The following is a 16,459-nucleotide window of genomic DNA, read 5'->3' as shown; positions in this document are numbered from 1 at the left end:
TATGTCATCTATTATTTAGATTAATTTAAATTTTAAGATAATAAACTTCGCGAAATGAGCTTTTTTTTTGAAGATGAATGGGATGAAAATGAATGATTTGTAGCTTGTGTGAAATGTCATGTCTGACCGGGATTTGAACCAGGGACCTTCGGATGAAAGGCCGAGACGCTACCGCTCGCGCCTTGGAGGCCGGTGCATTATAATAACCTACATTTTTAAATAATAACAATGTTATCTCCAACAAAGAAGCAAATAAAATGAGAACTATACATAAAGGTGAAAACTTGATTTTACAGCTTGAACGATTACGGACGTTTTTAGTTTAACCTGCTTTTATATCAAAACATTTATATTATTTTAAGAAATGTTTATTAATATACTAATTCGTTCATAACAGATAATAGTCTACATACAGAATACAATAGAATCATATCTGGTCGTTGTTAAATAACACTGTTGTCTGAGAGTACTGTGAATGTAATCTATATTCTCTTTCTTTCATAAATAATTTAGCTAACATATTTTGCTCTAAAAGTAAAAGGTTTTCAAAATATTTAGTTAACTTTCTGGTTACTATATTAATACAAACCATTTTATTTATTTTGTTTATTTCTAAACAATTTATTACATTATATGTTATATTTGTGGTAACTATTTCTAGAATTTAATCACAGGTAACATGTTCTTAAAAACCACCAAAAAACCGTTACTAGTGGTAATATTAAGCGGAAGAAATATAGGATCCGTTTCAAGAGGTAAATGATTTTTAAGACTGAAGTGTGACGTACTTAATTGTATAATAATACCTGATCGTAATACTCATCTCTGTGGTAGAATGATAGGTTGTCTCTATTCCACATGGAATGGTTTGGTTTGAATCCCAAAATGCCAATCAATCTTGGCATTTTTTATTCACTGTTAAAATGCATCACTTATCTTTATGGTAACTATAACTAGGATAATATCAATAGTACTTAAATAAAATAATGACATACAATTGAAGAAAATAATTTAATCACAAAAATTTCTGATTAAAAGCTCAAACAAATAACCATTCCTAAAAGAATACAAAAAAAAAATATTACATTTCATTATATCTATAACTGCCCCCTTGTACCTTACAAGCGCATGATATTATACGTATTACTCTTTAACAAATAAGAGATGCAGATGAACTACCAGACCATTTTCTTTGAAAGTTGGAAGACCTGAGCAGAATTCAGCCAAGACATATGGTGATGACAGTAGTAAATGAACAATTACAAATTTCGCGCTTTTTAAAACGATGAGTGTTTCTATGACTTCATCAAGTTTGACATAAATATTTATATTTTACAGGATGGATACGTCTCAACTGCTTAAACCACCGCTTACAAAAGTGACTTCAGTAAAGCTATAATGTAACAAAAGACTAGGTGGTATATTATCTAACAAGCTTAATTAACAGAGGTCATAATATTTCTTGAATTTTTTTCTCTTCTAATCGTGTAACGTCTAAAATTACTTTTCTTATTACAATAATAACATAGAAACAATTCTACATAAAAAAAATAACAAGGATATACACATTTCATCTTTATTTTTGCAAAAGATAAAAGAATAACTATTCACAAACAAAGAACCATGTTTGTGTACACAACTACTTTTTACATCAGTAAAATACATGATGTTCTACTCGCAAAATTGTTGTAATTTCAATTTTATTTTACTTTTTTATCCAAGGTCAAGCAAATAATAAAGTGTGTATTGTTTAGGAAGCCTTTTCTTTTTAGGAAATTTTAAAACTGCAAGTACATTTTACCCGTTATTAAACAAAATGTAAACACGCAGTAACTGTCAAACAAGTAGTGAAGGAATTAAAAAGGTTACTTATCACTATTATCGTAAAAACTTCTGTAAGTTTGTCACGTCTAGACTGTGCTAGTTATTGAATGTTAGTTTGCGGTTCTGTTGAAGATAAGCGTTAAGTTATAAAAAAATACAGTACAGTTTTATTTAGAATACGTTTATGTGTATTATATCGTTACTGCTTAAAATCTAGCTCATTAAGCTCCATTGAGGAAGATTTAAAATGCAAATATTATAGACAAAACATAGTTCACTGAGACAAAATTTCTGTTACATGTAAAGTTAAAGCAATTTCTTCATTAAGAAATATAATAAATAAATATGCTTGTAGGAGCTTATTTACTCCTCGATAAGGTATTTATACAGTAGTTTAATTACTTATTAACTTAACTAAAATAAATCAATTAAAATGAAGTCAACATTCAAAAAGGTTCTGTCATTCTTTTTTATTATTTCACAGGAAATGTGCCAGAGACCAAGGTTCATGACAGAAAGCGGGATGGTGAACGTAGAACCAGGAGAATTAGGAGACTCGTGGTTTTTAGCTGCTGTCTCATCATTGTCACTAACTCCTCGTTTCCTGGAGCGAGTTGTACCTTCTGATCAGAGTTTTGATACTACCACTTCGTACTGTGGCTTATTTAGGTAAGCTAACAATCTTTATTATTGATTATAATTCATACAAGATATTCTCAAAACTTTGCTATCTATTTTATTACAAACTGCCTAATCTAAGTAGTTTAAATTGTGCCTGATCTGCATTTAAAATATTACCTTGCTAACTGATAATCTCTAATTACCTATCATCAACGGATTTATACATCTGTTCGAGTGGTTCGTAGTTCATCTGAATATTTTTCTATAAGGGACTTTAGGGATGGATAAAATGTTTCCTGTAGAAACCTGAGGAACTTCACAAGTAGTTTTATAATTTATTGAGAAAAGTAATTTTTTTTAGAATGTACTTAATCGGAAAAAATGTACTTAATCCCCACCGTGATGCTCAAGGCGGAAGGAGTACGCTGATCGTTTCCGATCCGTGAAGGGTGCAGTGTCGCCGGGTGAAATTACTGAGACGGAAGTCCGCTAAGCAATTCCTAACTTGGATAGGAATAAAGCCCCCGGATATGATGGTATTACTGTGGAACTCCTTCTGCGCATCAAGCCTGTGATTCTTGGCCACTGACTAGGGTTTTCAATAGGTTGTTGTTTCCTGGAAACTTCCCAGCATGTTGGAAACGTGGTGTTTGGAAGTTGACCGTCAGCTCCTCTTACCGTCCTCTGACGCTCTTGCCTGAAGTAATTATGGTTTTCGAGAAAGTTCTCTACCTCCGCATCAACAGTAGGCTAACTTCTAATCGCATGCTGTTGAACGACCAGTATGGCTTCTGCCCTGGCAAGCGCACAAAAGACGCTGTTCTTAGGGTTATGGATTTGGCTTCAGCCAGTGAGTGCAAGTATGTATTCTGTGTCTTTTTCAACATATCCTGGGCGTTCAATAACTAGTGGTGGCCCTCTGTCTTGTTTCATTTGCAGCAGCGTGGATGAACGCTAAATGAGATTAGTACTCCCTCGAGTTACTTCAGCAACAAAACTGTTGTCCTCCGTGACGACAGTTCGGAGGTAGGAAGGACCCTGACTGAAGCTTGTCCACACGGCAGTGTTCTAGATCCACTCGTCTGGGTTGTTCAATTATCTCATGCAATTGCGGATGCCCAGCGGCTGTCGCATCGTGGCTTATGCCGACGATGGGCTGCTGCTGGTCGAGGGCAATTCGGGTGCCAAGACTGAGCTCAGATCAGCACAGGAATGCAAGGTGCTAAGGTTATGGAGTCTTCAGCATAAGATGGTTTTCAGTGCGGAGAAAACACTATTATGTTCTTGAAGGGTCTTCTGGCCGCAACTCGTCACCCGCGGGTTGTGATGGATAGCCTTCCGATTAGGTGCATCACCGTTGAGAAGTATCTGGATGCTATCCTTGATGAGAAACTTCTCTTCAAGGAGCACCTTCAGTATGTAGCGAAGAAGGTCATTGATGCTTTCTTCGGTGTCCGTAGTGTCAGTCATCCCGATTGGGGGCTGAACTATCGTACCATTCGCATTCTTTATAAAGGTGTCTGTGAGGTCATAATCTTGTACGCTGCGCCCGTCTGGGCTCATCGTTTACAATTCCAATGTTATAGGGACATCCTTTTGCGAGCCCAGCGTCTTCTATTGATAACTGTGGTTGGCGGCTACAGGATTGTCTCGCGAGAGGCAGTAACTGTGATCGCTTGCATCAAACCCCTGGAAATTTCGGCTACGTAACGTAGCCAGCGGTATATTTCAAAGAAAGAAGGCCTTCTTACCTCACGGCGTATGCGGGAAATTGAAGACTAAGCTTTTGACTCTTGGCCAGCTAGGTGGAACAATTCTTCTACTGGTCGATATACGCATGGTATCTTCCCCAATGTTGGAGTGTTGCGAGCAATTCACTGGGTATTCCCCAATCGGCATACTACATAATTTCTTTCAGGACATGGTGCTTTTAGGGAAAGTTTGGCTAGGTTTAGGTTGGTTGGCTCCGGCTTGTGTCCGGGATGTAGGGTCGATGACACGGTGGGTCATGTCCTATATGTTTGTCCCCGGTACGAAGCTGAGCGTACCATAGTCATTAGGGAACTTGAGAGAGTTAATTCCTTTTTGGATCTGCGGGTCAACTGGAGGACTCGCAGAGACTGGGTGATTGTTGCTGGCTTCATTCGCTTCGTGCCCTGCGCAGGACTGCCAAAGGGATTTAGTATAGTAGAGAAGGAACCTGGGTGGCTAGGGTCTGCCTGGACAATTGATTGGCCGAAGGTAGGCACTTTGGCAGCAAACCACTGTTATTAGATAAGAGGTGTCAATTTGAATTGTTAAGCTGTCGGCGGAGCGGCGACCGTGCTGCCAATGGGGGTGGGATTCCATGCAGCCGTGGGGTGCGGCGGCGTTATTACGGGAGCATTTCAATGAGCAAGCGACACCGTCAACGGAACGTGCCTGCATGCCATGCAGCCATGGGGTGTAGCGGCGTTTCGAAGGTGGTTTATGGTGGTGAATGTCACGCGGGACTCTGCGATGGAGCTGAGTGGGAGTGAACGATCATTCCGCCTCTCCCTGGTAGACCAGACCGGAGTCGGTAATTAACTAAAATTTACTTAATTAACTTAAGCCATGATTTATTGAAGCGTATGCTGAGTGCACTAAGGGAACTAGGTCTAAATTTCGTGGTTCAACACTTTTGGTGGGAATTTGTTGTTTTTTGTTTGCCTCGAATTACCAGAAATTCACAAAATTGGCTCATTAAAAAAGTACAACTAGGCGCGAGGTTCGCGCGTCTGCGTGTAGGCGTTTAGCTTAGTTCATGAGGGCTACATGATAGGGTTATGTGTCTTTTTGTCTTCTTCGGAAGGCAAAATTTTACAGGGGCAGAATTACTGATATAGATGTTCCTCGGGGTACTTGCATCGGTGGCATATCACGAGGCCAGACTGTGTACTGTGGAATGTGATCAGTTAGAGGGCAAGAAGATGACCTCCGTTAAAGCCACAACTGGCAAGGAACGGAGGGGATGGTGTAGCGACCAGACACGCTACGAGGTGGGATCTTCTCTCCTCTGAAGAGAATCGAGATGTCCGGATGAGGCCTACAGCGAAGGCAATAAGCTGAGCTATTAAACCAGTGATGTAAATGTTTTCCGAGGCATTTACATCATTGGCATTCCAACGAGGCCAGGCATATTACTATGAGATATAAAAAGTCAGAGGGCGATAGACAACTCCCGTTAAAGCCCAACAGGGCATTGACCGAGGGGAGTGGTGTGGCGACCGGAACATCACTAGGCGTGTGTCTTCCCCGACGGGGTTGGGATGTTGAAATGTATTTCAACTCTCTTGATTGTTAGGTTCGGTCAACTTAATGCTCAGGGAGCCTATGCAGTCCAAGTTGAGCTGGTTGAGGTTGTTGAGAATCGGAGTCTTGATGTTCTTCTTCTACAGCACTCTTATGTGGTCAAGAGTGATCTTCCAAGTTTTTAAGGTTGGAATAAGTTTTACGTTGGTGATAGCAAATCCGCGGTGTTGTGCAGGAAGTCTATAGATACTGTCTTCATACGGCAGGCCTCTGACACGCATCATGTCGTTGTTAAGCTTGCCGTGAATGGTTTGGACCTGGTTCTAGTTAGTTCGTACTTTTAGTACAGGGACTCCACTGAACAGCACTTTGAAAGATGGGATAGAATTGTTAGGTTGGTAGCGGGTCGTCCTATTCTTATAAGAGTTGATACGAATGCCAAATCGTTTCTTTGGCACAGTGGGATCACGGACGATGGCGGCGAATTAATCGAAGGTTTCATCGTACAGCAGCAGTTTGATGTTTTAAATGTAGCCGGCGAATTGACTACCTTCGCCGGTGCAGTCGTTTTGCGGACGGCCTTCCATGGTACCAACTCTGATGTTATCATTAGTAAGGATATCCCTGGTAGGATTCTAAATTGGTCGATAGTCGATGATTGCGGAAAAGATCACCGACTAATAGTTTTTGATTGGGTAGTTGGGCTGCGAGATATCTTTAGGGGTGACGTTCCTGTTCGACAGGGTGCTTCCTGCAGAGGCGTTCAGATTGGTCCAAGATTTCGATTATTCTTGCTGCCAGGTTCTGAGTTTTTACTCGAAGTCTGGAGGAGGTCCCATTAGGTATCCTAGCAGAGAATTTTTCTTCAGCGATATTTGAAGCCGCTGAACATTCAATACTCAGCAGCACGGGTCATGAGAGTGTAGCTGGATGGTGGACTCCAGAATTGACTGCGATGAAGCGGACTGTGGGCCTGCTCAGGACAGCAGCACAACTTGCAGGTGATCCTGATCGGCCTGCAGTCTTGATTGCGGATATGTATGTCCTGAACTGATAATATTCAACGTAGAGTTATTATTTTTAATTTTTTAAGTTATAATTTTTAAATTAATAAGAGGATTTTGTATTTTATTTATTGTTTGATATGGTTCTGAATATGAACATGGCTAAATTCTGTCTTTTTAACCATATTATCGTTACACCATATTCTGGTTAAGTTAAAATATAATTAAAGTTTTATTTAAAAAGAGAAAAGAACATTGGGTTAAGAATTTTTCTATTTTATCTTTAATAACCCAATAGTAATCAAGATTTTAAGATATAATGTTACTAAATAAGAATCATTTATTTTGTACGTTTACATTTTATTGTGCATTAAACAAAATGAAATAAGTGCATTGACGTGTGTATGTTATTATCACGAGATCCATTGCAATGGATAGACACTGGATTTGTAAAATACTTCCTACTTCTGAAGTCATTTGTCAATTCTGAATGAAGCATTTAATGACTTCAATGTAAAACTCTTTCCTAAGGAGATTGCGTTATTTATAACCACACACAGAGTAGTTAAGGGCATTGACATAATAGTGTAACAGTGATTTGAAGAAATGTACATTTCTTTTGCATCCATATAAAATTTAATGTTGTTATAATGTTCAGCACAAATTAGAAAATTGTTAATTTAAGATTAAAGTTTAAGTTTTCTTATTATTTGTTATTTGATAGGAATAACAGAAATTCTTTAATTAAGAAAAACGTATAAATATGGATAAGTGAACTTCAAATAAATATTTGGAATAAAAAAGTCACTCCTTTCATTTGTTATAATTTATAAACTAACATTATAATAATAAAAAAAAAAAACAAAAAAAAAAACATTAAAATCAAAAAGTGCATATGTTGGAAAAAAGTTCATTATTTTAGAGTTAAATATAATGGCAGAAATAGTAATTTTATGATATTTTAATATCATATATATTTATATCATTTTATCTGCATTTTGAAATTTGTAAATGAGCACTTTCACAAAAAAAAAAAAACAAGAATGAATTAAGGTCATTTACATTATAAAACTTATTGAAAAAATCTATCGTTACGTTTTGTATAAAAAATAGTAATAAAAACTATAACTAAATCAAGAAAAGAAAAGAAAAAAAATAAAGAAAAGGGAATCGTCTGTTCATCACAACAGGACGGACGGGGACTCGTGCCGAAGCTGAATGAAGGACACGCTAGTTGTGCCCATTGAAGTCCACTGATATTCGCTGATATCGATAATGCGACGCAATATTTGACTATTTATTCACATTCTTTTAGGAAGCTGCCTGGCGCTCGACACCTCAATTAAACATTTGAGGCGGGGAGGAACAGAATACCCAAGGGAAGTGATGAACCTTTTACTACTGAAAGGAGACTTAGTAGGAAGGAGGTAGTAATGGTTCTGGAGACCAGCGGATAAGACATCATTGAACAGGGCTGGTCGTAGGTGAAACAACTACTGAGTTGTGATAAAAAGTAGAACATTCAATGCTTATCTCAGGAATCTTTCTTGTTTGCGTAGAGATAACTATTTCCTATGAAAAGCTACCAAATCTGCAACCGCCATCACCCTCCTTTGAAGAACTTGGATGGGTCATAGGTTCAGAGCGACGGAGAGAATGCTGACGCCTTCTCTCCGTCTCTGCTCTGGCAATTTGCTGCTTACATGAGTAAGGTTTTTGATCCACTCAACATAAAAGAGGCTGGTAAGGAAAAAATTCTTGAATTCTAGAGTTACCCGATTCCTCTGAGTATGACTACTAATCCATTATCATCAGCAGGGATGCTGAAAGAAATCTGAAAGGAAAAGGATTTGCAGAAAGCTCCAGATTGTTAACTCAATTATGTACAAAATGCTACTTGCGCTTCCTTTCAAAGCCATACTATATGTAACACACCTCTTTAATAACATCCTGCGCACTACCTTCTTCCCGAAAAGTGGAAATTTTCACAAATGATTACGGTTCCGAGACTTGGTGAACCGGTACATAGGTATATTAGTATAGGCCAATAAGTATGTTACCAATTTTATCTGAAATTTCCTTCGGATATTGTGGCCTCTTTTGAACATGTTCATACTATTCCTGATAATCAGTTCGGTTTTCAAAGGTGGTCATTCTACTATTCAGCAAAAACATAGGTTTGTTGATGTTATCAGCAAGAGCCTAGAGAAGAAAAAATACTCTTCAGCTGCCTTCTTGGATATTCAGCAGGCCTTAGACAACGTCTGCTTGCCTATCATGTTATTGAAGTTAAAAAAAGAGCCTACCACAACCGTATACTTGGTTCTGCGTATTTACCTGGACGGACGTTTTTCACCTTTTTTATATTCTACCTTCACAACGGATCTTCCGACTACGGACTATGTAACTGTCGCTTCTTTTGCCGATGACACGCCATCCTGACTGTCGATGTTGACTCAACTCTTGCTTCAAGTAAACTGCAATCATAATTTGACCAAATCAACGGATGGCACTCAAGATAGAATATTATGGTTAATCAAGCAAAGTAGAGTCATGTGACATTTGCAGTGAGAAGAGGAGACTGCCTACTGGTCCATAATGATGCCGTTTTCATATCACATGCTCAAACTATACTATAGCTTGTTCTTCATCTTGATAGTCATCTGATATGAAAGGTCCATGTAAAAGAAAAGAGAAAACAATTAATATTGATATTAAGTTTAAGGAAATGTAATGGTTGCTGAGCCGGTCACAGTTTTCACTAACCAACAAATAATTATTGTACGCAACGATATTAAAACTTTTTGGTACCTATGGGCTCCAGCTTTGGGGTACAGCAAGGTGCGGCAACGTCGAGTTTATACAACGAACAAATTTTTAAGGAGCATCACAGAGGCGGCTTGGTTCGTTAGAAACAGTGAAATCCACGAATGGTCTACCGTATGATTTTCGGCGAAAAGGTAAGTAATCTTTGAGGAGTTTCGATTGAAGTCTCTCTACTTGTGATTGTATGTGTTTATATTTACTTATGGTTTTTTAATGTGTAACTGATTGTAAATTATATTTTGAGACGAAAAAATGTCTGAATATAGGTAGTCTGATAGCTTCCAAAATTATTTTAAAAATTACAAAGTAATTTACGTTAATGTTAATCGTAATGCTAAAAGTTTTATTATAATAATCTAATATCTAATTCAAACAATATATCTAAAATTATGTGGAGAGTTATGAAAAGTGAAAAAGGGTTTGGGAATAAAACAGGTCATACAACTTCATCAAAAATAAAAAGGAGACAAGTTCCAATATCTCATCTCCTATTCAGGTAGCATTAAGAATTTAATAATTTCTTCTCTAGTATTTTAAAATAACACAATAAGATTGATCTGCCGACACGTTAATTAATTGCAGGCAGTTCATCCGGAAGTGTATTTTTTTTCGTCAATTTTTCTATGTGGCTTAGAAACTCCGTCAATTATTGTACAGTAATGATTGGAAAAGGCTCTAATCAATGTTTGTTAGAGTTTCATATTGTATTGGTTATTTTTTCCTAAAAACTCCGTAACGGGATTCTTGTTAAAATCAATTTTTGCTTGAGTAGCCCATCATATAGTGTAATTTACTTGCAGGTTGTAGATATTTTGAAATCATGTAGCTAATAATTTCAAATTCGCATATAGCAACTGATAGGCAGTTCAGTTGATTTCAATTGTTAGGCAGTTAGCAATAGTGAATCAGTAGCGGCATCTACAGCAGCAGGATGGCGGAATTGTAGCAAATATAAATCTCTTGATCTCTTCCATAGATAAGAAATGAGCGGTTATTACTATCTGAGTACGTAATTTTTCGAAGGAATAGTGAGTTGGCAAATATGTCATGTTGCTGTACAAACTATTTTGTATTACAAGCGTTCTGAAGTAAGATCAGCTTACATCTTACGTAACTAAAATAATCTGATGTGGACATCACATGACCGTCTTGTACGCCTATTAAATTACATATACACATTTTTTTAATATACATACATAAAATTTAAAAAAGAAGTACCACTTCGTTTAAAAGACGTACCATATATCGTTGAAAAGCTCTCAGTGAGTGCTTATTACAGCAGTTAAAAAAAGTCCAAAATCCAGTTTTGTTTGAATTTTAGGCTTTATTGGACACTTTTAGTTGAGTCGATTGCAATCAAAAGGGGGGAGGTACACAACTCGTTGTTACAACAGTCCTAAATCCAAAATCTCAACATCCTACGGCTAATCGTTTGTGAGTTATGCGAGATCATACGTACATAGGTACGCCGAAACTAGTCAAAATGGATTCACGGATGATCAAAATGGATATTTCCGTTGAAATCTGTAAACCGAAATTTTTCGCGACCATAATACTTCCTTTACTTCGTTTAAGGAAGTAAAAATCCATGTACATGAAAATAAGTTTTAATTTTTTGGGCAATTATTTTCATAATTACTACGTAACCTTTAGGAAAATAATTATTTACTGCAAAATTAATAATTAGGTGTAACTGGTGTATTAATAATTATTAAGTCTGTAAATAGACATGCTAAATCGGTTAAGTGTTGGTGGAATAAGTCGACAACTTTTATAATCAATTACTTTTGAATTCCAATGTGAATAATAAATACGTTTCGTTAATTTATCGAAATTTTTCCACGTTGACAATGTTAAAAATTCTTCTCATCAGTCACTTCTTTAGCTTTTTTATATTTCTTTTGTTACATAATTAAAAAGTTCCTACTTCATAGCAACACTGCTGTATATGTGCATTCCATGAATGTAATGTTAAATCGTTGCTTTATTTTAAACATGATAATTTTTAATAAATAATCAAGAAGATGAAATTAAAAAGATCTTAAGTTGTTAAAGCTCTTGAAGCAAACCGCTGGTAAAATTATCAGTATATTGCAAATTTCACCGAAGATATTTTCAGTATTTATAATACCATTCCAATAGGTCAAGATATTTATCGTTTAGCTAGTCACCGAGTAAAGATAAGACGACATAAAATTTGAATATTTGTAGGCAATAGAGCTGTGGGAGTGGCAAAGCGGTGCGTGCGTTTGTTGGCGTATTAATTACATCGCGATACAAGCCGCAAAATTGCCGGCCATTATCCAGTCACCGGGACTACATAAATTGAGTTCGCCGGCCTGCGGCTGCAGTGCCTGTCTCCCTCAAGATAGGAAGCACCTGACGGGTAGTATTTTGTTGGCCGTTTGCAGCCACTTGTTACTTTCCCCCGAATCGGGTGGTGTTACCAGCTTCACCTTTTCAGTAATTATTCTGAATTGAATACGTGTAAATGATAATATACCGTCTTATCGTTACAATGAAAAAAAAAAAAAAAAAACTGTTTCATTAACGAAAAATAATAAATATCTTGTGCATATTTTATCAACTACCAGCAATGATAATAAAAAAATTGTTTGAAAATGATTTTTCATTGCAATCTCAGAGTGGTCTCATTTGTGGTCTAACCATTACGACCCTTCTATATTAAATACTTTTTTAATGCAAAGCAAGTATTTTTATAATGTGACTAAGAAAGGTTATTAATTAATTATAATTACTATTGTTATTAAAACAAATTGCAAGAAGTTTTGTGCTATAAAGTAGTATAGAATCAAATCTTGCATCGTTTTAAGGGATATTGCTCACCTAAACGTAAAATAGTTTTTATGTTTTTCCCTAATATGGTTTCGAATCGATTAATGATCTTGTGGTGTGTTAACTTAGAAATGTGTGCCTTATTGTTTTTAATATAACGAAACAAAATGACGTTAAGCTCATTTCGTAAATCTTTTGTATAAAGTAAACAGAAGTAAAGTATCTGAAATAAAAAATGTGTACATTCTTAGAGTTATTTATTCTTATTTCAATTATTATTTTTTTTAAATGTCTCAATAATACGAATAAATGTCTCGATAATACGTATGATAAATAACTGATGGGATGAATTCGAATGAAGTCGTCTTTATTACTAATTAAAAGTTTACAGAATTTCAGAAACAGATTCACCACGTTGTTTTGCTGGTAAGTTACGAGTTACTAACTCGTAAATACGAGTTATTATATTACTAGATAAGAAATACGAGTCAGGCTCGTATTTCTTATCTTGCGGATAGTTATGTTGTTGCTGATGAGTTCATTAATATGAATATAAAAAACTAGTAGTTAGCGTATACTCAATTAGAAGATACTGTACGCATATTCGTTCGCACGCACATAAAACATAGAGATACTTAAATCTACCTATTTGTTTATAAGTCTGTTTTTCGTAATTATTTCTTTGTTATGCGATTTCTATTAAATTTTTCACAGGATTTTTAAAATTTCTAACCATACGTTTTTTCAATTTTCTGCTGCTTTGTAACGTTATCGTATTGCTAACAAAGTTTTACAATTTTTCTGTTATTCTTAAAGACTAAACTTCAACTTTCTTGTATATAACTTTTATGCTGTTGTACTATGTTGCAGAAACATTTTTATTTAAATTTTGTTTTATTTTTTGTTATTATTTTTTTTAATTTTGATATGAGACGAAAGAAAAAGTCTAACACGTTACGAAGTCGTGACTTTGCAAGTTATTAATAATGGAACTGAAAAGGTCACCTGCCAAAGCTGTTTTATTTGTTCGGTAGGCATGCGTGTGTGCGTTGTAATACGACGGACTATGGAGAGGAGAAATGTGTGCGCGCACGCGTGTAAGTAAAAGAGAGAAAGAGGATGTGAGAGGCAGTGTGTGGTAGGTGTGTATTTTTATGCGTGGTTGAAGGGAGAAAAGTAATACCAGTTTATTCTGGATGTAAATACTGTTTTTTAGATACTGGTTTTATAATTTCTATGCCTTTAATTAGGGCTAATTTGAATGTATTTATTTACATTTGTTTTTCAGTGGTAATCCTTACTTGTTTACGACTGCTCACATTTTCAAATACATATCTAACTATAGAGTACGTGTTCAGTAAAATTTCTTCACTGCGATCTACCATAATAATCTGTGTGGTTATACACTAATGCTCGAAGGGAATCAAATATTAATCGATTTTTTTTTAAACTCCTGACTCCCAATTGTTCGGTCATACGGATCTACAGAGCGGACTTAAAAAACGTTCATATAGAATGAGGAAAGTATTTGGGAAAATAGGACGGTGTATATTGTTTAGATTGCAAGAAAATAATACCGAATAAGTAACATAAAACATTCAGAAAAAACGATTTCCTGCAAAAGACTTTTAAAACACGTTTATCTTAGCAAATTTAAGTACTCTAGCTGCCATAAATTGAATTACAAAGAAAAACACATTCTAGTTTCTTTTTTTGTACTAAAAAATTGACTATTTCCGTCGTTACAATAAGTTCTTCATAAATAAAATTGGAAAAACTGGATATTATCAGTTGTTTCTGACATGAATCGCCTTGTTTGTAGACTATGCAAAGGTTGTAAATTGATTTTTTTCCATGACTTTACTGAAGAGGAATTTGTAAACGACTAAAGAATTACTGGATTCATTCCGTTACTGAACCAGTTTTAATGTATCAGCATATATAAATATGCTTATATAAACTTAAACATAATACTTGCAGCATTAGATAACAAAGATATATTTGACAGAAGCATTAGATAACAGATATATTTGATACAAATAGACGTAATCACAATATTTTGTGATACAGAAATTAGAATTACAGAAATTTCATGTTACGTAGACAGTCGCTTGTGATGAACAAATAGGTTTCTTAGTTAAAAAATAATTGATTAGCTGACAATTTTATCAACTGAGAAACAAGGTACTTGTACAGTTTTATATCATTCTAGAAAGAATATTCTATATTCAAAACTAGGCTGAGTATTTGAAAATCTTGGTGAAATAAGAATGGCGAACGTTAACACGTTACCAAGACATTAGGTGCATATAAATATTTTTTTTCAGTGTAAGGGTAATATTTTCCCAAGTTGAATTATATATATATATATATCATATATTTTTAATTTAACATCAAAGATTTTGTTGTTTGAAGGCACTTTCAAATGACGGCAAAGGCAATTGCTAGTTTGTCCGTCTTAAATTATGATCCTTATTTATTTAAACAAATTATTTTCTGTGTACTTCACTTGAGCATGTAGTAAAGTAGGCTACTGAAAATACAAATCGTAGGCTGCTAGTACATTTTAAAGTAGGCTAGTTTAAAGCTTACTGTAGTGTAGTAGTATATTATAGTATAGTGTACTATACTATGGTCTCTTTCCACGAGCAGAGATTTGCGTTGTATAAAATCTTTTTCAGTGCTATTTTTGAGCTGGTGGTTAAGTGTGTACCTTCCCCAGTTTCACAATCTTGATGTCTGAGAACTTTTACAACAGTTTTGCGCCCTTACTGTTTAGATGATTCACCACTATTTCACGGAGATTTACAGTATTTTGACGCACGATTTGTTCGAGCACTCGCCTCATAATGGTGAAAAGAGTGGCAACAACTCCTGATCGCAATTTCCCTGTTACGAGCAAAGGGACATTTTGCCCTTGGTCCTGGTCGCACTCTTTTAGAGCGGGGACCGTAATCTGTAACTGTGTGTTCATCTAAGATTTCACGCATTTGATCCAGTAACGGCGAAGAGGTGCAAAGAGTGGCAGGAGAATACAGAAGGTCTCCAGCTACCCGATGCTCGCTGCGGGTAGTCGTCATGCTTGTGGGCTTGTGCCCAATATCTCTGGATAGAAAGAATACAGTGAGCATTTTGTTCTTATACTGTTAGGTCAGGGATCTCCAACCACGAACGATTTTAGAAAGGTAGGTATGAAGCCTAGCCAGAGGAAGTGACCGGACAATTTTCCTTCGACCTCCTCAATCACTGGTTCTGAGAATGATGGTTCGGAATTGGATATAGGGGTGACCACCCGGAAGAGTATGAACCCACTCATTGAAGAGTTTTTCACAAGCCGGGGGCAGGACTGGCAGCTCTGCCCCATTCGCCCATGATGTTTTGGCGGAACTAGATGGCTTGATTTCCTATCTAGCAAGCCCCAAGAGTACCAGTGCAGCTACCAAGGGGAGATGATTGCCTCGTCTAGGATTCTTCCGAGTGGCTTTCACAGCCCTCGTGGAGGGTTTTGAAAATATTGACTCAAAGCGTAAGAAAGTAACTGCAGTTCATAAATCGGCCTCGGCCCCGATGCAGCCGCGCAGGTAGAAGGTGGCTAGGGGCACACGTGAAACCAGCCAGTCCAAGAAACCTGAGATTGCCTTTGTCAGCAGAGCGGAAGGCTCGACTGTGTCCAGCAGTCATCTGAAGAAAGACTTCCAGGTTGCCCTTCGGGGTAAGCGGAAGGGTCTTAAAATCAGAACCATCAAAGAAACCAACAAGGGATTAGTTGTAGTAGCGGATGATACCGAGACCATTCAGGCAATTAAAGATTCTACTGCGGTTAAGCGGATGAATGTAAAAATAGACCCGAAAAGAACGCGTAAGCTCCGCATTGTAGTCTGTGATATTGAGCCAAGTTTTATGAGGATGTCTTGTCCCTCATTAGGGAACAGAAAACCCATTTGCATGAAGCCGCTTTCCGCGGGACTGTAGGGTGGTCTTTAAACGGATAGGCGTGATACCCAGAAATATCACTGAGTCTTTGAAGTGGGTTCTGGTCCCTTTCAAAAATATACCTCTGCAGACAGACTATCGATTTTGGGTTCTGCCAAGTAAAAGAGTACGTGGATGTCCAA

General features: G+C 36.6%; 1 protein-coding gene across 2 annotated transcripts in view; it reads left to right on the top strand.

Annotated features, from left to right (window-relative positions):
* LOC142332378 (calpain-1 catalytic subunit-like) overlaps nt 1-16,459 on the top strand; it is a 455,312-nt gene that overhangs the window by 321,014 nt on the left and 117,839 nt on the right. For both annotated transcript variants that reach the window (XM_075378804.1, XM_075378795.1), the window contains exon 4: nt 2,309-2,493. In XM_075378804.1, coding sequence (XP_075234919.1) covers nt 2,309-2,493 — 185 coding nt within the window. The remainder of the gene's footprint in view (nt 1-2,308; nt 2,494-16,459) is intronic.

Source organism: Lycorma delicatula, chromosome 1 (assembly GCF_047948215.1).
Source record: "Lycorma delicatula isolate Av1 chromosome 1, ASM4794821v1, whole genome shotgun sequence".
Taxonomy (NCBI): Eukaryota; Metazoa; Arthropoda; class Insecta; order Hemiptera; family Fulgoridae; genus Lycorma; species Lycorma delicatula.
Note: the sequence above shows the minus strand (reverse complement) of the source record. Positions and strands in the feature narration are given on the sequence as shown.